This window comes from Myxocyprinus asiaticus, chromosome 10 (genome assembly GCF_019703515.2).
Source record: "Myxocyprinus asiaticus isolate MX2 ecotype Aquarium Trade chromosome 10, UBuf_Myxa_2, whole genome shotgun sequence".
Taxonomy (NCBI): Eukaryota; Metazoa; Chordata; class Actinopteri; order Cypriniformes; family Catostomidae; genus Myxocyprinus; species Myxocyprinus asiaticus.
In genome coordinates this window covers 32,187,813-32,209,133 of record NC_059353.1, presented here as the reverse complement: position 1 = coordinate 32,209,133, position 21,321 = coordinate 32,187,813, and the positions used below count along the sequence as shown (strand labels likewise).

At 40.1% G+C, this 21,321-nt stretch overlaps 2 protein-coding genes across 5 annotated transcripts in view; one reads left to right on the top strand and one right to left on the bottom strand.

The window, feature by feature from the left end:
• The window catches only part of LOC127447456 (fibroblast growth factor 14-like), a 189,049-nt gene extending 180,746 nt beyond the window's left edge, over positions 1 to 8,303 (top strand). For all 4 annotated transcript variants that reach the window (XM_051709342.1, XM_051709343.1, XM_051709345.1 and 1 more), the window contains exons 4-5: positions 911 to 1,109; positions 5,319 to 8,303. In XM_051709342.1, the coding sequence (XP_051565302.1) occupies positions 911 to 1,109; positions 5,319 to 5,464 (345 nt within the window). In that variant the 3' untranslated portion in view covers positions 5,465 to 8,303. The remainder of the gene's footprint in view (positions 1 to 910; positions 1,110 to 5,318) is intronic.
• Positions 8,304 to 8,747: 444 nt separating this feature from the next.
• The window catches only part of LOC127447169 (integrin beta-like protein 1), an 80,790-nt gene continuing 68,216 nt past the window's right edge, over positions 8,748 to 21,321 (bottom strand). Inside the window, exons 10-11 of the mRNA XM_051708797.1 lie at positions 10,822 to 10,935; positions 8,748 to 9,287 (exon numbers count right to left, since the gene is read on the bottom strand). Of these exons, the coding sequence (XP_051564757.1) occupies positions 9,199 to 9,287; positions 10,822 to 10,935 (203 nt within the window). The 3' untranslated portion in view covers positions 8,748 to 9,198. The remainder of the gene's footprint in view (positions 9,288 to 10,821; positions 10,936 to 21,321) is intronic.

Genomic DNA, 21,321 nt, shown 5'->3' with positions numbered 1-21,321 from the left:
GCATGTGGAAGCTTCATGCTATTCTCCGCAGCATCCACGCACAACTCACCACGCACCCCACCGAGAGAGAGTGACCACGAGGTGGTTAACCCAACGTGACTCTACCCACCCTAGCAACCGGGCCAATTGGTTGCTTAGGAAGCCTGACTGGAGTCACTCAGCATGCCCTGGATTTGAACTTGCGACTCCAGGTGTGGTAGTCAGCGTCTTTACTTGCTGAGCTACCCAGGCCCCCTGGTGAGTGATGTTTACATTTATGCAGATGCATGAGACTCAACCACATCGAATGCAACGACTTCAAATGAGACTGATGAACTACAGAGAACAAAATGTTGTCGCTAGCATCCGAAGGTGGAAATGCTATCTGCGGCTGAAAAGCACAGTAATGTGTACGTATGTCTGCATGTTCCCGAAGGAGGCTGGTGATTTTATCCAACGTAACGGAATCGCTTACTGTTTCTTTAAGCTGTAGGAAAATATATTCATCCACTCGGATGAAGAGAAGCACTCTAGTTTCACCGTCTGACCAAATTGTTGACATTTCCGATTCACCATTGTTACGGCACAGAGTCATCTCTGTCAGAACTTTCTTACGCCAGCACATCCTGACCTTGTACGAGCTGAAACCAGTAATCTTATGACTCTGTTATGAGCATTTTCAAAAGGGTCCTGTTCACACATGACCTCTAACCTAGAAATACCATCAATGTGTGAAAGGGGCTAGTGAATTATTAAATGAGTTGTTTAATTATTTGTGATATCAACATGCAAACATGTGAAATTCATTTATTTATTGAATAGTAAAATTACTTAACATTTCAGGTGGGATATCATGTAAAAAAAAAAGATCCCAAAGATCTTGTGTGATGGTGTTATAGCCTGACTTCTCTTTTGTCTCTGCTTCTTGCAGGAACTGTTTACACCGGAATGCAAGTTTAAAGAGTCTGTGTTTGAAAACTACTATGTGATCTACTCATCCATGCTGTATAGGCAGCAGGAATCGGGAAGAGCATGGTTCCTCGGCTTGAATAAAGATGGTCAGGCCATGAAAGGTAACCGGGTGAAGAAAACGAAACCAGCTGCTCACTTCCTGCCCAAGCCATTAGAAGGTATTACCTGCTCTACAAACCTCCTGAGAATGGTTAACATCCGGATCACTGTGACACTAGCAGAATTGTAATGAGGTTCACTCGTCCCAGAGAGATATGCTTGTGCTTGATGCTCTTTTAGTTTTCTCAACTGATTTGAAATTTCTCAGAACAAAGGTCAATGCTCAAAACAATGAACACAGCCATCTGAACACTTGTAATTTTTCACAACAAAATTTCATTGATTTACAATACATACTACATACATCATCTTCTCAAAAAACGACACAAACATTTCTCAAATTTAAAGTTTACGCTTTCAAAACAGTTACCACAGAATCCTAAAATAAACCCATATTCTGAAATGCACATGCTATCAAATACCATGATATTTATATTTGCAGGGTTAGTAATACACACAGCACAGGAAGTGCAATTTTATCAAATGTTCACACAGTTATCATGGCTTTTCTATGTGTAAATGGGTTCACCTGTGAAAACCCAGCAAAGACACTGTGAAGAAAGAGTGAGAAGAAGAAGAAGGTGGAGTGGGTAGAGGAAGATGAGAGGGAATAGGAGGAAAAGCTGAAAAGGGGAGGAAGTATAAAGAGATGATGGGAAGAAATAGGAGAGGATGTAGGAAGAGGAGAGGAAGAAGAGAGAGAGAGAGGTATAGTTGAAGGCTTTGAAAAAGTTCAGGAAAGAACAAGAGAAGATGATGAAGAAGAGGTGAGAAGAGGGAGGGGACAACAGTATCAAATGAGATGAGAGCCCATGTTATGAATCCAGAAAGCATATTATGTGAGATATATGAAATTCTCTGGCTAGGCACAAATTAAAGTCTTGATGAATAAGTAAATTCAGTAGCAGCAAACATGTTTGTGGCCTTTTTGAAGAATTTATCAACATGTGTTTTGGAATATATACCATATACAACATACATTCTGTGGTTCTGATATCAGTATTGGCTATTAAAAAAGCGTTATCTGAAAAAAGATTGCAAAGATTGCTCGTTATTTAGTGAAATTGAACTGTTTTGCTAAATGAAGTCTGTTTGAATGGCTGTTCTAATTGTTTTGACAGCATGACCTTAGTGTGGAGAAATGTGTAAATTGGTTAAGAAAAACTGTAATCAGCAAATGAAAGATCAGGTCAATGAGGTAATGTGTGGGTTATTAGTTGTGTTATTAGAAAACCTGGTTGAAGGAGTAGTTCACCCAAAAATTAATTTCAAGACCCTGTATGATTTTTCTTTATCTTACTATATTTTAAAAGTACTATAAAAAGTCAACACTTGTGACTTATTCCAAATCATCCCTATGTGGGATGAACAGATCAAAATAGTTATTGACTGAAACTATCCTATTAAGACGATAAAGATTTTTTTGTTTGTAGAATTAATATATTAATTCTTAGAATAAAACATGAAGTTTTTGTTAGAGGAGCATCTGTGCAGAGTTTAAAAGCATGAGTCAGAGGAACTGAAGAATAACATCTAGGGTTTCAATTTTAGGGAGGCTAATGATTGTGATAATCCAGACTTTTCATACATCCTTACAATGAGCTTATTGTCCTTATATTCCCATTTTCTGATTATATTAATGATAATGCATTGGGCTGGGTATTGATAGAGATTTCCCGATTCTATTAGATTCCAATTCACAAGCTTTCAATTAGATTCCAATCTCGATTCGATTTGATATCAACTCATATGGGTACATTTCTGTTACAATGTCCATTTTGCTTACTTAGAAAAGAAATTCTCTATCAGCCAATGCTCTTAATTATAAAGCAACCTTTTAGGCAACTCTTCTAGGTACAATTCGAAAATATTAATTTTACAAATTATACTTTATCATTAGTTTTCAAAAAAGTTCAAATTCAGTCTATTCCATCAATTAATGTCTTGAAATTGCATATATTATGTTGCATATCCTGTATATATTGGTTTCATTTTTATTGTTAACTTGTATAATTTGAACTATTTACAAGTATTTACATTGATATGTAGAACACGTGCTTAATCGCCAGTAGGCGCATATAACGAGGGAAGATGTCTGTAATTTCTTGAGTGAACCCATGTGTAATTACAATTAAATGTTTCTTTTTTACTTGTTTTTATTCAACAACTGACTGAAAAAAAAACAACAAAAAGGGTATTAAAAGAGACATTATTCAATGACCGTGGATCTCGTCTTTGGACACACAGAACGAGTTAAACCAAACTTTTACTCTCAACACGCAGTGAAAGGACCTCTGTGTTAATAACTTCTCCACTACTACTCAATCACTGGAGAGTGAAATCGGAACATTTACTAGCCAATGGCTAATCACAGACATTTTTAGTCGCATAGCGAGATTTGGTTGCACATGCGAGTGATTTACTTGCATTATAGAAAGTTGCCATATAGAGTGAAAGATTGTCCCTGGGATTGAAGAATCAATATCGAAATCGTTCAAATTAAGATTGCGATGCATCTGAAAATCGCTATTTTTACCCAGCCTTAAAAAATGCAAGAGAATTAATGAACATGGTTTCATAGCACTGCATGTCCAAGGCATAACATTGCGATGGACAACCTGTCTGTCCCAATATTCTTTACAGCTCTTTTTATGGTCCCACTGTAAAATGTGTCTGGCTGCTGTGAGATTGATGCTTTTTATACAGTATGAGGTGTAATTTGTAATGGGTGCCTTGTTTAATTTACAGCTGTGCTATGTGAGGTACAGATTGGACAGTTCTGTCTGTGAGCTGCAGACATCTATTGGTGTATACAGATGCCCACACTATAGACCAGTCGCTCATCCTGATGTATGTTCATTATGCTCAGCTAATATCTCAGACCAGCCAGCAGCACGCAGTGTAGCAGCTCTGCTAAGAAGCTTCTGACTTCTGTTGTAGGATTGAACTGAAGTAAAGCAGTGAAACTAGTCAAATGTATACCTAGAGATCAGACTGTCTTCCCATCATAACTAAGGAAAGATGCAGCCCTGCTGACAGGCTGCCTATACTTTGACAAATTTGCACAAGCTCTGTCAGAGTTCCCTTAAAGCTGAAGTACGTAACTTTTTCGAAGTAAAAATACTTTCTTCTATCCCAGCTTAACCTGTTGATTTGCATGCCGCCCCCCCCAGAACTGATGTCACTTTGCTTAAATTAGTTCACATATACTATATAGTCTAGTCAAAAAAGAGTTAATAATGTTGACATATTATAAAGGTGTATAATTTGTCAACATTATGAAAAGTTTTTAACAGCACATTATATGGTAAATGTGAACTAATTTAAGCAAAGTAAAGTCAAACCCATGGGTGGGGTCAATGAGCATCAACAGGTTAATATGCAGGGGAAACTATAAACATTGATAGATTAAGTTTCTTGAAAACTGTAAGCATTGTGTCTCTGTGGCACTATGAAAATTTCTCTGTTTTTTTTTTTTTTTTTTGAGTGACCCGTCTCAGGAGAGACAATATCATTGACTCAACCAATGGTGTGAGTTGGGGGCGGGACTATCAGTTTCTTTGACCAACAGCAGATGGAGGGTGTATTCAGAAAGCAGTTTTGAAAACAATATTTATTTTTGTGATTCCGTTTGGTCTACTGGTGCAGAAATTACATACTTCAGCTTTAATGAATGTTATCTTTTTAGCTAAGTTTCAAATGAGGATGGGAGTTTGCTGGGAGGATTTATTATTAGTAGTATTATTATTATTATTGCTATTATTTTTATTTTTTTTACATTTATTGGCAGATTTACGTCAAATTTCTGGTTGGTCTCTTCTGTCCTGCAAAGGCAAAATGCAGTAACTACATATTATTATTTAATAAAAAGAGTTGTCTGTGTACTTGCTTCAGGTGTCTGGATCACAGTAGTGAAGTGATGCTATACAGTCCTGTCAGAGAGTGTCAAATTGCAGGGGTCTGCTGCAACCTCCACTATAGCACTTATAACCAACCCGCAAGATCGTAATTACGGGGTGAAAATTGCATTCAGTACAGATTTTCTTCATTTGCATCTGTATAATTACTTCAGTTAACTGGGTGCTTTTACTGGATGCAATTCATTCTTAAGAAATTCTACCCTCAGTGTTGGAGTAGTAACTGCGTTTTGACTTTGCAGGGCAGTGTTGTCCCATACCCTGAAAATCATTTCCATTACCCAATAAGCATGAAAGCAGACAGATGGGGTTTCCTGGCTGACACTGCTTTTCTCCTAATGTCTTTTGCAGTCGCTATGTACCGGGAGCCATCATTGCATGATGTGGGGGAGACAGTGCCCAAACCTGCTGTGCCACCCAGTAAAAGCACAAGTGAAGATCCGGCTGTCATGAATGGAGGCAAACCTGTCAGCAAGGAAACCAAGCCCACCACATAGCCAGATCTCAGCTTGGCCCGTGCTCCTTTTGTCAGGCTCTCCATGTATGTGGATCAGATCCAGGCATCCTCTGCTCTCTCTCCTCCCCTCTCCCTTCACTCCTCTGACTGTTCCGATCTATTTTGACGGACTGGCTCTGGAAGGGTGGTCAGCTGTGCACGTAGGAGGATGCGACTGGATAAACCAGCTAAACTCTCACCATGGAATGCCCTAACCGATATGGAATGCCTTTTGACACAATTAAACCAATCTTTTTTTCTGTATTCGAGACAATCTACGAGAATGAAATTGTGTATCGCAGGCGCTTGCGTGGCGGTTCTTTTGCCTGCTAAAATTGTCCCATTATATTCCTTTTATTGAGCCCTGTTAAAGCAGAGACTGTACATTTTAGGTCTATTTTCTATATATGCAGTAACACCAGCTATGTTCTGGGGTAATACTGTAAAGATATACACATATGGACCACAAGCCACAAATGTTTTGTTATCAGCTAAGCTCCTGTGTCTCTTTCTATCTAGGTGTCCCTCACAGCTTGAATTCCAAATCTTTCCCTTTGTTGGTTAATTACGAAACTTGATGATGTGTGATTTTCAAATGTGCATTCTCATGTGCAGTCATACAAATACAGTAATGGATTTCAAGAAGAATTTAATGATGCGTGTTATCATGAGACATCACTGGTTGCCTGTATGCAGGGAATAATTCAAGAGGACTAACAGGGCAGAGTCATCTAAACTCATTATCCAAGGATCAGTGCTCATGTCTTCTCATTGTCTAGAAAGACACACATATACTTACACAGCTAATGCCAGTGAGTACATTAGCCATGGCCATGGCATTCAACACAAGAAGCTGGCATGTGCCGGGAGGTGTATACACTACATATCACTATCTAGTTCCAACTAGTACAGTGTAGATCGGTTTCAACCCCAGTAAATAGCTGAATTCCACTTTTCTTTGCTCTTAATTTAGAGCGTGGGCTCTAGGAAAATCTATAGGCCTTGTAGGCCTCTGGTCAAGGCCCCTCTTTGACATGCTGACTCCTCTGAACTGTGGGCTAGATCTTGTGAGCACATTAAATGTGACTCGAGCAGCAGCCATTGAGAAATAGTTTACTTGAAGTGTGGTGAAATGGATCATTGTAAGTAGGCACCATTACTATTGGCTGCACACCCATTTTGTTCAGCAAAGGCATGGGCAAGGTTAGTATTACGTTCTATTCTTGCAGCGCTGATGCATTGCAAGTGATGGCTTATGTAACAATGTTTTCACTGTATAAATATATTACCAAAAAATAAATAAAAATAGAGAGAGATTTTTTAACTACCAGACATTACGATTCTGAAACGAGAGGGGTTTTTCCTAGCTCAGCATGCAGAGTCCAGTACTGCTCATCGTTTCCCTGTGATGACCTCTAACCCAGCATGCAAAAACATGTACCCAGTCTGTGCTGGGTTACAGGTGCCTCATGTCACAGACGCCACCAGGAACACACAAATTCAGTAGCAACTTTACCCATAAACCCTCTATCTGTCCAAGATTCAACCCGCAAAGGTTGATCTTGAAATTAACCAAAGTCCGTAAACACGAGGAATCCAGCCAAACAATTTCAATAACTCTGTGGTGGTCCTCTTCAGCTTATTTTTCTCACTGTGACAAGGGTTCACCCTGACAGAGGAATCACAAAAGAACAATTGTCTCTCTTGTCGACTTTTTCACTTCTCAAAACTTGAAGAGGTTCCAACAGATGTCCTTGACTTATATTGTTAATTTATTAAAAGACCAAGTGTATCTATTACTAATCACCTGCATGCTTTTTCTTACGGACCAAAGTGTGGGATGGGTAGAAATGTCTAAAACTAGCTTAAGAAGTGTTGGGCTGAAGAAAATAGGCATGATTATATAAGGCTCTCTCATACTCTGGATTGAGACCATTGCACTTTGCGTTTGAAATCGCCATCTACTCACGACATTTAGCATTTTATTACCAATTAGTCAATTATCAGCCGAGTTCACATGAACCTGTCTTGCTTTAACAGTTTTCATAGATTGGATGAATAGAATGTTATGAAGTAGACTAAGGCAATGCTGCTAAATGCAAATATATTGTACACTTCATTTGAAGACCTATATTTTTATTTATTGGGATTATGAGCTAGTTTTCATGTTAGGAAATGTTCAAGCACATTAGTTAGACTTAAATATCTGTCTGAAAAAAGTTGACTTTAATACTAGAATGAGATTTAGTACTATACAGGAAAAAAGTAGCTTCATACTGTATTTGAAATCAGTTCAAGGCTGGTGTCCCACTTCCACACAAATCACAAATCACTCCAATGAACTCTACATGCTGGGCTACAGCTGCCCTGCAAACCAGTTAACTGGTTTTATGAAGGTTAAATTTATTTTTGTAAGTGACTGGTGAGTAAGTGTGCATTTGTTAGTAAGTTTGTTTTTTTCCTCTTTCAAATGTCAAACGTGTTTGTTTTGTTCCATTCAGGTTGTGCGTGACATCTTTAAATCGATATGAGGAACAATCGATGAACAATTGGTCATTTCTGTGGATTTTTCATTTTGTATTTTATTCCCAGTGGTGAAGAAAGGTATTCATTGTCTGTTGATTGGTTTTAAATGTTCATTTGACAGTTAATTCATCTGTTGCATGGGAAGAGGGTGGCATTTAAGAACTGCATGTTGTAGGCAATGTGTATCATGGACTGTTGGTATGTTATTTTACATACATATATGCAAAGAGTTTGTCTGCACTGTACAGTTTGTGTTTGTTGTATACACAGATACAACATATTGAATAAAATATTTATATAAAGGTGTAATGAAATCTCTCAAATCTCGATTCAATTCAATATATATACATTTGTGCAGTATGTATACTGTATATCATTGCATCCGTCATTTAATGGGTTGACCAGGGATCAATAGCAAGATTTGTTTGTTTAAAAATTTTAATTTTGTTTTTATATAAATTTGTCATTTCAGTTTAGTTTAGTTTTCATTACTAATTTGTGTTTTAGTCTTGTTTTACTTTTAATTGTTTCAGTTTAGTTTTACTTTATTTTTGTATATTTAGATTTCTAGTTTTTACTTTTTTTTAATATTTTTTATTTTTTTATTTATTTATTTACTTTTCATATTCATTTTAGTTTTCTGTTTCCAATAATAATCTTGGTCAATGTTGTCAATACATTCAACCCCAAATATCATGGCTACCATAACAGGACTATACAGTATATAGAAAGCTTCCAATAAATAATTCTAGATCATATTCATAATAAAATAAGTATTTTTTTATTTTTTATAAAGCATATACAGATTATTTCAGATTATTTCAGAGTAGGTTAAATTTATAGGCAACAAGCTCTTTACAATTTAAGAATGTGTTTATCACATGGCACATTTCAAATAAAACTTACAGTGAATAAAATGGGGTCAGAACATTTCACTTAATCATTATACACCGTTTTCATATACATAGTTATATGGAAATCTATAGAGGATTATAGAAATCATCTGCCTGAAAAAACATTCCTTCCACTGGATTTTATGTGCATATAGAGGAGTTTAAATCGCATTGCTTTAATTAATTTAGCATTTAATGCTGTTATTTCACAGACATTTCCTCTGATCTCCTCTAAAATGATTTCCCCATGTTTACGGTTGTTGCAGCAGCCCTTTTCTTGTCATGGTTAAAAACAGTCTTTAAGTGTCCACCAGGGTTAATACTCCTCTCCAACCCAAATTTCACAGGCGTTTCCTGTCCAGCTGTCCCAGCAGTCACAATTTCCACAGTTGCACACGCCGTTCCCTGGAACAGAATTTGAGAGGAGAGACAAAACTAAGACACTCGGATCATTGCTCCCCAAGTCTCGACATGCTTTCTCTCTTCACACCCCCATGACAGAGTGTGCAAAGAGAAACTAAGTACAAATGTAAGTTCTTGGGTTGCCTTCTCTGGTGCTGCATATATTCAGTTCGAGCTCAGCACATGTGGTGGCATGGGTATAATTACACATTTTAAAACAAAATTCAGCATATGTAAATTAGCATTATATTCTGGTGTACACTAAATAATTATATTTGATAGCATTTATTGGGCACTTACAATTGCAAACTAATTACTAACAAAATGCTGTTTTGCAAAATCAGTCAATCATAGATTTTGAGTTGTTGCCTATGTAAATTGTCCGAATCTGTTACTTAAGAGGTTCCATGATGGATACAGGCTTAGAAGAAAGCTGCCCTTGTAGGCAGTAAACAATCATGCATTTCACAAGGTTTTGGAAAAGGACTATAAACTGCAAATTGATCAATGCAGAGTGTGTAATATTTTCTACAGCTGCTTAAACTCTGTCTTGATCATTTACAATATGATAAAGAGCTACATAGGAATCAGTCAATTAAATATTTGTACATTTGTAAATCAGCTGAGAGACTGTTGTTTAAATATGCCTTTAGAGGACTCCTGTATGCCACAGGGCAAAGGTTGAGAGCTGTGAACTGTATGAATACTCAAACAGTTGTAATTCTACATGCAGTGCATGAAATTAAGCCCCAGCCTTCCCTAATACCTTGAATTATCCACATTGCTCATCAGTTGTGAGTGTAATGAGAATGTCTTCCTGAAGAAGCCATGAAAACACCAAAATTATGGCAGACGCATTTCTGCGTGATTATATTGATAAAGACAGAGGGAAATAATTGGGTGTTTTTTGCATTTACATTTAATCTATATAGAAAATACGGGTTTCCCTGAGCAACATGAGAAAATAGTTAATTATCCTTATGAATATGGAAATGATGACACACTATGCCCTAATCGTTAATATGCTAATCAGTGACATTTAACAGACACATTTATGCATCCCTTTTATCAACTGTATTTTTCTCCTTGTTTTGTAATGAATTTTGTGTCTCTGTGCATGGAACTTTACAATTGGTTGACTGACACAGCAACTGATAATGAAAGTATGAGCCCTATATGTAAATACATTTTACAGTTGTCTTTGAGCCCTCAAGCTATCATAATAATAAATATTTATTATGCCTTTAATTAAGACAAACAGGACAACTCTACTTGGTTTTAAAGGAAAACCTTGACACTCTCTCTCTCTCTCTCTCTCTCTCTCTCTCTCTCTCTCTCTCTCGTTTCTTTTCCATTGAAAAGCAGGAAGAGAACCAGACAGCAGGGGCTCTCTGATTGCAACAGAGTTGTACAGAGCTGTCTAATCAAACGGCAGCCACATCAGAGGACCTCAATATCCGTCACAAAGAGCCGTCGCTGAGATCTATCAGTGTGTGACTGGGTGTTTTGAAGAATGGTGCTGCATTTGAACACGTACCTGTGCAAACCAGTCCGTCATGTTGGTCGCACTCCCTGTCGTCGCATTCGCAAAATTCCCCTGAAATGTACCACTCCTGTGGTGAACAAATACACCGACCACAGTGACAAGAACCTGCAGGAACAAATTAGCCTTCAGTCACACATCTCCATGCTGATCAGAAATCTATTAGTCTTCCCTTATTCTCCTGTTCTATTTCACATAACCATAAAAACAATTATGGCTGTCATACTGTGGATCCTAATTAGAATTTAGAGGGTAAATTGTGTGTTGTTGTTTTTTAAATAAGTGAAACTGCATATGTTCTGTTGTTTATAAGGTAAAATTTCATGTTCCTAAGGAGTCAGTGGTAGACTGATACTGTATTTTGGCCAGACAGATTGATTGTCCGATATATGCAAGTAGGTATAGCTGCAGGACAGAGATCTCCAAATAGGGGCGGAATCTCCAAAAGAGGGCGAGGTTGCACCAACTCCAAAAGGGGTCGTCACTAGGGGCTCCCTATATCTTTGCTGGCAGTTGAGGCTGCCACACCTTTTTGGAGCTCAGCCTGCAGCTATATCCTTCTCGATATTTGGCCATTTTTTGGCATTGACCAATAACCATGCCGCTTGGCCAATTAACAGAAGTGTTACCTGCCCCTTCTTATTGTGTAAAACAAGTGGTCATTTCATTTCAACAATCTCATTTGCTTCCATTAAATCGGCCACACTGCTCTCTAGATATCAGCACTGGCCACTGAAAAACAAATTTGGCCAGTCACTACTTATGACTGGTCAAAACAACAATCTTATAAGATGTGATTCTTATATTAATAGTAACCACTTTTCCAGTGTGAGCCAGGGCTATAAACTGGTCAGCCAGGCTGAGAGACCAAAATCAATCTGTGTTCCCACCAATGGGCCAATAGCCCCGCAGCGTTGCTGCCCTTAATATGCTGCTTTGGTGCCAACGTCACACACCCCACCAATCTAACAAGCAAGTGGGAAGCTCAAGCATAGGTATCATGGTATCTAGTTATCTGGAATATTGAGTATATATCGTATGTAAAAATTAGCTAGCTAGCAAGATAAATTAGCATAGACAACTCACCGACTGTAACTGGTGTCCCAAGTGGTCTCTGTACCGTTGCGCTGACTACACAACCTGGAGAGTTCAGCGAAACTCTGCCTTTGACACTGACCCCGCCTCAATCCCCAGTTGGCCTTGTTTGGCCCAAGGGTATTCAGTGGGCCAAAGGCCATTGGCCATTGGCCCTGAGAAAGCCCCAAGGAGGCACGATGAAGACCTGGAAGTGACAGTGCGAATGCAACTGGCCCTGGCATGCACTACCACACCCTAATTTGGCTCGATAGTGGAAACGCGGCTATTGAGGTCATGTCCACAATAATACGTTTTTGTCTGAAAATGCATTGATTTTGCTATATTTACGGCCTTTGTCCACACTAGAATGCCGTTTTCCTCCACCAAAGACTTTTCAAAACATTCTTCATAACTGCATTCTCAGGAAGACGATGACTCTAGGAAACCAAAAATGGAGGTTTCAAACCTAAATGGATGAGTTTGGATGTGGCCTGAGATTCAGGGAATTTCATATATCAAAGGAAATTTAATTTTTTCCAAATTCCAGAACATGGGCATTGGTCCAACTGTGTCATTGTTGTGTTTCATTTATATGCAAAAATACATTTAATTCTTACAGTGTTTCAGGCTTAAACGCTGACGTTGTTATGACAAGTGAAACAACTCTCCTGCTGATTTCAAAGCAATAATTTGAGAAAATTAGTGAGCAGACCATGTGAAACCTTGACCAATTAATTTTTGACTGTAAACAAAACAATGTTCCATTCCCAACTCGAACATTTTGTTGCTTAATATATATATATATATATATATATATATATATATATATATATATATATATATATATATATATTTATTTATTTATTTTTAAGGATGGTGGCAAGTCAAACAAATAACAAAACATGCTCTTTCTTGATGTGGCTTCTTATTAAAACATAAAACCAAAAGATTGATTTTAAGCATTCTGTGTGGCTTTCAAGAGCAGGTGTAGAGTTTGGAGAGTTGAGTAAATTCGATGTTAAGGTTTCTGACAGACAGTCAGTAAACATGTCTTCGATTTTACAGGAAACACATCTGTATAACTTGGATATGGATATCTGTACTTAAAAAAAATTTTAAAAACGGTTTAGAGCCATAGTTTGGCGGTTAGAACACATGCTCCGGGAATGTTGAACTTTGGTGAACTTGTGGGAAACAGTTTTTTTTTTTTTTTTTTTTTTTTTTAACAAAGACAGTGAAAAATAGTCCGAAAATCATTGTTAGAGAGCAAGGGAAAAGGATAGAAACATGATGCAGGCCAAATTCGAAACCCACACTTCCCAACATGGCACTAACCCCCAGGTCACAGCTCTGATGTAGACATGGATTTTAATAACGTCCAGATCCCATTCCGTCTCTCTCCCCAACAGAGCGCAATAGTCTGGCAAACTTCCTGTTCCTGTTGACTTCCTGTTCGGTTGCTGCCGGCATGCTGCCTGAGTGTTTGTAGCTTGCTAGCTTGCTTAGCATTGCTTATTTTTATTCTTATATGTTCATCATTTTATCCTTAGCCATTTTACCGTGAGCTTTGGGTTTTTCCGCTTTTCTACTGTTTCAACTGTGCATATTCTACCGCACGCACCCGTTTTCTCTCTTTTTTTCTTTTTCCACTTGTCTACATCTCGCGTCTTGACTGCGTGCATTCATTTTCTCCACTGTGTTTTATACGGATTATTGCATCAATCTCAAATATCTGCTGATCAGCCTTTAGACACACATTATGCTGATCAGAAATCTATTAGTCTTCCCTTATTCTCCTGTTCTATTTCACGTGACCATAAAAAAATTATAGCTGTCATACTGTGGTTCCTAATTAGAATTTAGCAGGTAAATTGTTTTTGTTTTTTTGAAAAATAAGTGAAACTGCATATGTTCTGTATTTTATAAGGTAAAAATTTCATGTTCCTAATGAGTCAGTGGTAGAATATATCGGCCAGACAGATTAAACATCAAACCACATCGATCCAAAACCCTAGCTGCTCAAGAACGACCATAACAACAACAAAAACTTGCGGTAAGTCATGGCATCCACTCATGTTATTTCTTCCTGCATTGCATGCCACATGTTTACTATAGCTTCTTCCATCAGCAGTGAGGGATTCACATGTGATAAATGTAAGGAACTAATCAGGCTGAAGGAGAAGGTTAATGAGTTAAAGACACGCATCCGAACGCTAGTGGAGGTCACTGACAAAGAGAAGCCGGTAGATACTGTTTCGGATGTGAGTAGTACAGCGAGCAACACACACACTTAGGTTCCAGCTGAAGAGCCCCTGCAGCAGGACATTTGGGTGACATCTCAGAGGCATACTAGCTCAGCAAAGTGACACCACTCTCCCGTTCCTGTTAGGATTTCAAATTGATTCTCCCCACTCAGAGATGCAGCCACTGATGATCATGTTGAAAGAGCCTTAATAATTGCTGATTCTATTGAAAGGAACATGGAAATAGACACTCCAGCCACCATTGTTAAATACATTTCCAGGGCTCGAATGTCTTGCAAAAATGATGTCAGACACTGTAATATGCTCTGGCCCCCTCCCTACTTGTCGTGGTGACGTGGTTTATTGTAGATTAGTGTCATGAAATGGCTGGATATCTGAGTGGTGTCCAGAGAATAGCATAGGATTTATAGAAAATTGGAAGAGTTTTTGGGGTAGACCTGACCTGCTCCATCACTTCAGGGAAGGTGCCGCTCTCCTCTCTAGTAATTTGGCTCATAGTCTTAATAGTGATAGTATTTGACTAACTGGGACCCAGGTCAGGAAGCAGACAAACTGGTTAATCCAAATGTCTGCTAGCTGCCTTGAGACGTCACACAGGTCACATAAACTGCAACACATAGAGACTGTATCACCTAGATATCATACAGAGACTGTGTCTGTTCCCTGAACTACCATACACAAACCCCTCACTAAATCATTTAGAAAATGTTTTTGATTAAGGTCAAACTTGAAAAAAAAAAAAAAAAAAAAAACCTGAAGATAAACATCCTATAAAGGTAGGGCTAATAAACAGATCTCTTTCAACCAAAGCACTAATTGCAAATGAAATTATTACAGATCATAATTTGGATGTGCTCTGCTTGACTGAAACCTGGCTTAAACCGGATGAATATATTAGTTTAAATTAATCTACTCCCTCAACTTATTGTTATAAACATGAGCCTCGTCTGAAGGGTCGAGGAGGGGGTGTTGCTACAATTTACAGTGAAGTTTTTGGTGTTACTCAGAGGACAGGATATAAGTTTAAGTCTTTTGAACTAATAATGCTGAATGTGACACCGTCAGATATAAATAAAAAATCTCTGTCATATTTTGCCCTTGCTACATTATATAGATCACCTGGGCCGTTCTCAGATTTCTTTGGTGAATTTGCAAATTTTCTATCAGATCTACTAGTTAATGTAGATAGAGCTTTAATTGTTGGTGACTTCAACATTCACATAGATAATGAAAATGACACATTGGGATTAGCATTTATCGATTTTCTCAACTCTCTTGGAGTCAGACAAAATGTGAAAGGACTAACTCATCGCCATAATCATATGCTAAATTTAATTCTGTCATATGGAGTTGATGTTGAGAATATAGAAATTCTACCACAGAGTGATGACATCTCAGATCGTTGCTTCGTCTCTTGTTTGCTGCAATCGGCTAATGTCACACACTCTACACCATGCTATTGTTCAGGTAGAACTATTCTTTAGACCACTAAAGATAGCTTCACTAATAATATTCCAGAAATTTCTCATATACTCAGTAAGCCAAAAAGTCTAGAAGAACATGATGTAATAACAGAAAATATAAATACAGTCTTCTCAAGCACTCTTGATAGTGTCGCCCCCATCCAATTAGAGAAAATTCAAGAAAAAAGCCCTGCACCATGTTACAATGATCACACTCATGCTCTCAAGAAAGCAGCTCGGAAAATGGAATGCAAGTGGAAGAATACAAAGTTAGAGGTATTTCGCGGTGCATGGAAGGATAGTGTCTGTAGCTACAGACAGGCACTAAAAGCTGCCAGGTCAGCATATTTTAGCAAACTCATAGAAAATAACCACAACAATCTTAGGTGTTTATTCAGTACTGTGGCTAAATTGGTTAGGAATAAAGCATCGACTGAATCAATTATTCCGTCGCAGCACAATAGTAATGACTTCATGCATTTCTTTACTGATAAAATTGAAATAATGAGAAATAAAATTGGAACTACGCAATCAACTGGCACCTCAGAAAACATTGTCTCATAATTTTCCTCAAGAGGAACTTCAATCCTTCGCTGTCATAGGTCATGAAGAGCTAACAAAACTTATCAAAAAATCAAAAGCCACAACATGAATGTTAGAGCCAATACCAATTAAGCTCTTAAAAGAGGTCTTCCCTGTAATCTCAGAACCTCTCCTTAATATAATTAATTCCTCGCTGCCACAAGGACCTAAACCATACCAATGCAAGTCCACTAATGCCAACATAATTCTCCAGCCTATTCAAGAGAATGTTGTGCTCTATCGTGTCAAGGGCAGCACTAAGATATAAAAGCACTAGAAGAGAAATGCAGCCTCGATCAGATGATAAAAGCAAGTCATTTGTAACTCTGATAAGTGCAGTCTCTGTACTGTGATGGGGCCTAACTCCTGACAGACATTTTTCATATATACAATTTCTCTGTAGAAATGAACATAGTTGGGAGGACACTACCTTTTCTAGTATTTTCAACATAAATGGTAGATTTGAAATCAGTCTGTAATTAGACAATTCTCCAGGATCAAGCTGTGGCTTCTTAATAAGCGGTTTGATAACTGCCATTTTAAAGTTTCTTGGGATATGTCCTAAGGATAGTGAGGGCATGGTCGAGCGTTCGTCCGGAGAGAGAGAAAGCTGTAAAGGTCCACACACCTGAACCTTATAATGTCTAACACCTGTTTCTAATTGCAGTAAGCACTGGGGAGAGCGATATTAAGGGACCACCCCAGAGATGAGAGAGAGAGAGAGAGAGCTACCCATCTGAAAGAGACTGTGTTGTGTTAGCTAAAGAGTGTTGTGCTGAAAAGCCCTTTAAGTTTGTTTATTAAAGTTATACCTTTGAGTTGAAGAATCCAGTTCCCTGTGTCCTCCTTTCCCATCCTACGTCAAGTCTTTACACTGGTGCCAAAACCCAGGAGAATTGGAGGAAATACGCCATCATGGAGTCATCGCAGTTGTCGGAAGTTCTCAATACCCTCGTCGGTCTGCATCACACCCACCATCAGGCCCTGCTTGAGCTACGCCAGGACCAAGATCGCCACTTCCATGAGGTGCTCAGAGCTCAAGCAGAGGACCGGCATGCGATCCAGAGCATACTAAGCCAGAAGAAAGCCCCGGCCGTGACCCTGGACATAGCAGCCCTCATGCCCCTGGCCGCTCTCATGAAGATGGGGGCAGATGATCCAGAGGCCTTCCTGGATCTATTCGAGCGGACAGCCGAGATCTGGGGCTGGCCGCATGCTCAGTGGGTGGCCAGACTCATTCCCTTGTTGTCTGGGGAAGCCCAACTCACAGCACAACAACTGCCGGCGGCAAGTCTCCTGGTCTACGATGATCTGAGGAAGACCATCTTGCAGTGGGTCGGCCGCAGCCCAGAGCAGTACCGACAGCTCTTCCAGTCGATGAAGTTGGAGGGGGGCGGCCGACCATTTGCCTTCACTCAACGGCTCCGGGAGGCTTTGGCCCCCTCCCCACCATTAGGGAGTTTCCTGAAAGGGATTTCCCTCTAGAGCAGTCGAGAGACGAAACGCTTAGGCATGCCCTTGACCAAGTGAAATTTATTGATGGTCAGTGACTCCAACCAAACATCGCACTTTCATATCCCTATTTTGCTATAATAAAAGAGTGGTTGTATTGAGTGATGCAGGACGTTCAAACAAAAGAGGACACAAACCAGCTGATAATACCACAGAGCCGGCAGGAAATGTTATTCCAGGCGGCTCATTATAATCTGATGGCGGGTCACTTAGGGCAGAGGAAAACACTGAACTGACTAATGGCCCATTTTATTTGATGGGGATGTTAGCAGGTGGTGTGCGGCATGCTGAGAATGTCAGCTGGTGAATTCGCCGGCTACATCAAGAGTGCTGTTGCGCCCCCTTCCGCTAATCGAGGTCCCCTTCGAAATAATTGCCATGGACCTCGTCGGGCCATTAGAGCAGTCAGCACGTGGACATCGATTTGTCCTAGTTCTGGTGGACTATGCAATGCGATATCTGGAAGCAGTGCCTCTGCGCAACATCTCAGCATGCAGTGTTGTGGAGGCACTCTTCAAAATAATCTCCCAAGTGGGGAGTCCGAAAGAAATTCTCACTGATCAAGGCACTACATTTATGTCACGGACACTCCGCGAACTCTATGAATTATTGGGTATTAAACCGATTCGCACCAGTGTTTACCATCCACAAACAGATGGGATGGTGGAATGATTTAATAAAACCCTAAAGAATATGATTCGTAAGTTTGTACATGAGGATGCTAGAAATTGGGATAAATGGCTTGAACCCCTGTTATTTGCAGTGTGAGAGGTCCTGCAAGCCTCCATTGGGTTTTCCCCATTCGAGCTGCTGTATGGGCAGTGCCCGCGCAGCATGCTTGATGTCATATGGGAAACTTGGGAGGAGGGACCTTCAAACAGTAAAAGCAAAATTCAGTATTTTCTTGATATTAGAGCAAAACTCCACACCCTGGGTCAACTAACATAGGAGAATTTGCTCCAAGCTCAGAAACGTCAGGGCCGACTGTATAACAGGGGCACTCGGCTATGGGAATTTTCACCAGGAGATAAAGTACTCGTATTACTCCCCACATCGAGCTCCAAATTACTCGGCAAGTGGCAAGGGCCATTTGAGGTCACACAACGAGTGGGGGATCTCGATTATGAGGTGAAACGAACCGATAGAGTGGATGCACGTCAAATATACCATCTCAATATTCTGAAATTATGGAGGGAGGCGGTCCCTGTTACGTTGGCTATGGTAGTTCCAGAGAGGGCAGAGCTCAGACCGGAGGTGAACACAAAAACCAATCATGTCGCCCCGTTCACTTGTGGAGACCACCTCTCACTGTATCAAGTCACAGAGGTTGCTGAGTTGCAGAAAGAATTTGCAGATGTGTTTTCGCCTTTGCCGGGTTGTACAAACCTTATCCAGCAAACCCCAAGAAGTGCGCAGTTGGACGGGTGGAGGTACGGTCTCTGGGGTTCCACTTGGGCCACAGGCAGGTGCGTCCCCAAATTGACAAAACTGCGGTGATTGCAACCTGCCTGAGACCCAAGACCAAAAAGGAGGTTAGACATTTCCTGGTGCTGGCTGGCTATTATAGAAGGTTTGTGCCTAATTATTCAGATGTCACCAGCCCGCTGACTGATCTCACTAAAAAAGGAGCTCCAGACTTGGTCCAGTGGACAGAGCAGTGTCAACAGGCGTTTACGCAGGTGAAAGCCGCACTTTGTGGTGGGCCGCTTTTGATGAGGGAGACTAAGTACAGCACCATTGAAAAGGAGTGTCTTGCCATCAAGTGGGCTGTCCTCACTCTCCACTACTACCTGCTGGGGCGGGCCTTCACCCTCTGTTCGGATCACACCCCACTCCAATGGCTCCACCGCATGAAAGAAACTAACACGCGGATCACCCAGTGGTATCTGACTCTTCAGCCGTTTAGGTTCGAGGTGGTCCACAGACCGGGGGTGCAGATGGCTGTCGCGGACTTCCTTTCCAGAAATGGGGGTAATGGTAGACAGACCGGATGTCTCCTCGGCCTGAGTCGGGTGGTGGGGATATGTGGTGGCGGGGGCGTGGTCGAGCGTTCATCCAGAGAGAGAGAAAGCGGTAAGGGTGCAAACACCTGAGCCTTAAAATGTCTAACACCTGTTTCTAATTGCAGTAAGCAATGGGGAAAGAAATATAAAGGGACCACGCCAGAGACGAGAGAGAGCTACCCATCTGAAAGAGACTGTGTTGTGTTAGCTAAACAGTGTTGTGCTGATAAGCCCTTTAAGTTTGTTTATTATAGTTATACCTTTGAGTTGAAGAAACCAGTTCCCTGTGTCCTCCTTTCCCTCCCTACGTCAAGTCTTTACAGTCCTATTTATCAGACCGCTACCACTTTGAATTTGTAATTGAGGAATTGTAAAATCAAACAAAAGTTAAGTATGGAGTGCCACAGGGATCAGTTTTAGGGCCTCTGCTTTTCACCTTATACATGCTTCCCCTGGGAGATATTATCAGGAATCATGGAATAAGTTTCCACTTTTATGCCGATGATAACCAACTTTATATTTCTTCTAAACCCAACGAAAATTCACAATTCTCCAAATTAGCAGAGTGTATCAATGAAATCAAAGATTGGATAGCCAGAAATGTCCTTCTTCTCAATTCCAATAAAACAGAGGTACTAATTATTGGACCAAAAACCTCTAAAAATAAGCCACTAAAATATAATTTGACCCTCTACTTCCGGTTCCGGTGTGGGAACGCTGTGCGTGTCTGACTGCCGCTCCACACTTGGATGATTGTTTGTGATCAGTTATGATATTTGTTTTCTGTTTCTTTTTGTTATTTTTCACTTTGATTTGTTCTGCTATCATCTGGCTGCTGTTCTACGACAGCTATTGTATTTTCTGCTACCCCTCTGGTTTCTCAGATGCCACACTGCTACTTGGATCTACCTCCTCTGCTTCAGCTTGCCGTGTTTTTCTGTTGCCGCTGTGAACTCTCGGTTGCTGGCTTACTGCGAGCTCTCTCCCTCCTCGATCCTCCATCTATCAGACTGACTTTGGGGTGAGTTAACACTCTCCTTATCAATCACTCTATCTGCTTACTGTCAGGTCAGGTTGCTTTCCTCTCTGTGAGCTATTTATAGATGTTGTGATGGTTGAGGTTTTGGCTAACGTGGTTTTGCTAATGGCTGGCTTTCTCACGGTTATCGCTAGTACATCAAAAGCTTTACCACTCATCCTGCCTCTGGTTTCCCTCATTTTTGGATTAACATCCAACATGGAAACTGGGTATTTGTCATCTGATTTAAAAGGCATTAAACGGGCATCCGTGCCTAGACTCTGTGACGTACGAGCACTGCGGGTTGCTTGGTATCATCCGGCACCTGCGGTATGTACATCGCTCACCCCGAAGGATTTTCAACATTCAACAGTCAGCACCTACTGAGATTCTGTGCATTTGGTCAATTAATAGGGCATTGAGTAAACCAAAGCTTTTAAAAAGGGATCGCTGGACACCTCAATCACTTGTCAACATAAATAAGACAAACTTAAATTATACCTCTACAGGCAACCTTGGTGTATTGCAAAAACACTTTGCTCTCCTGAACTGTCGCTCCATCTCGGATAAGGACC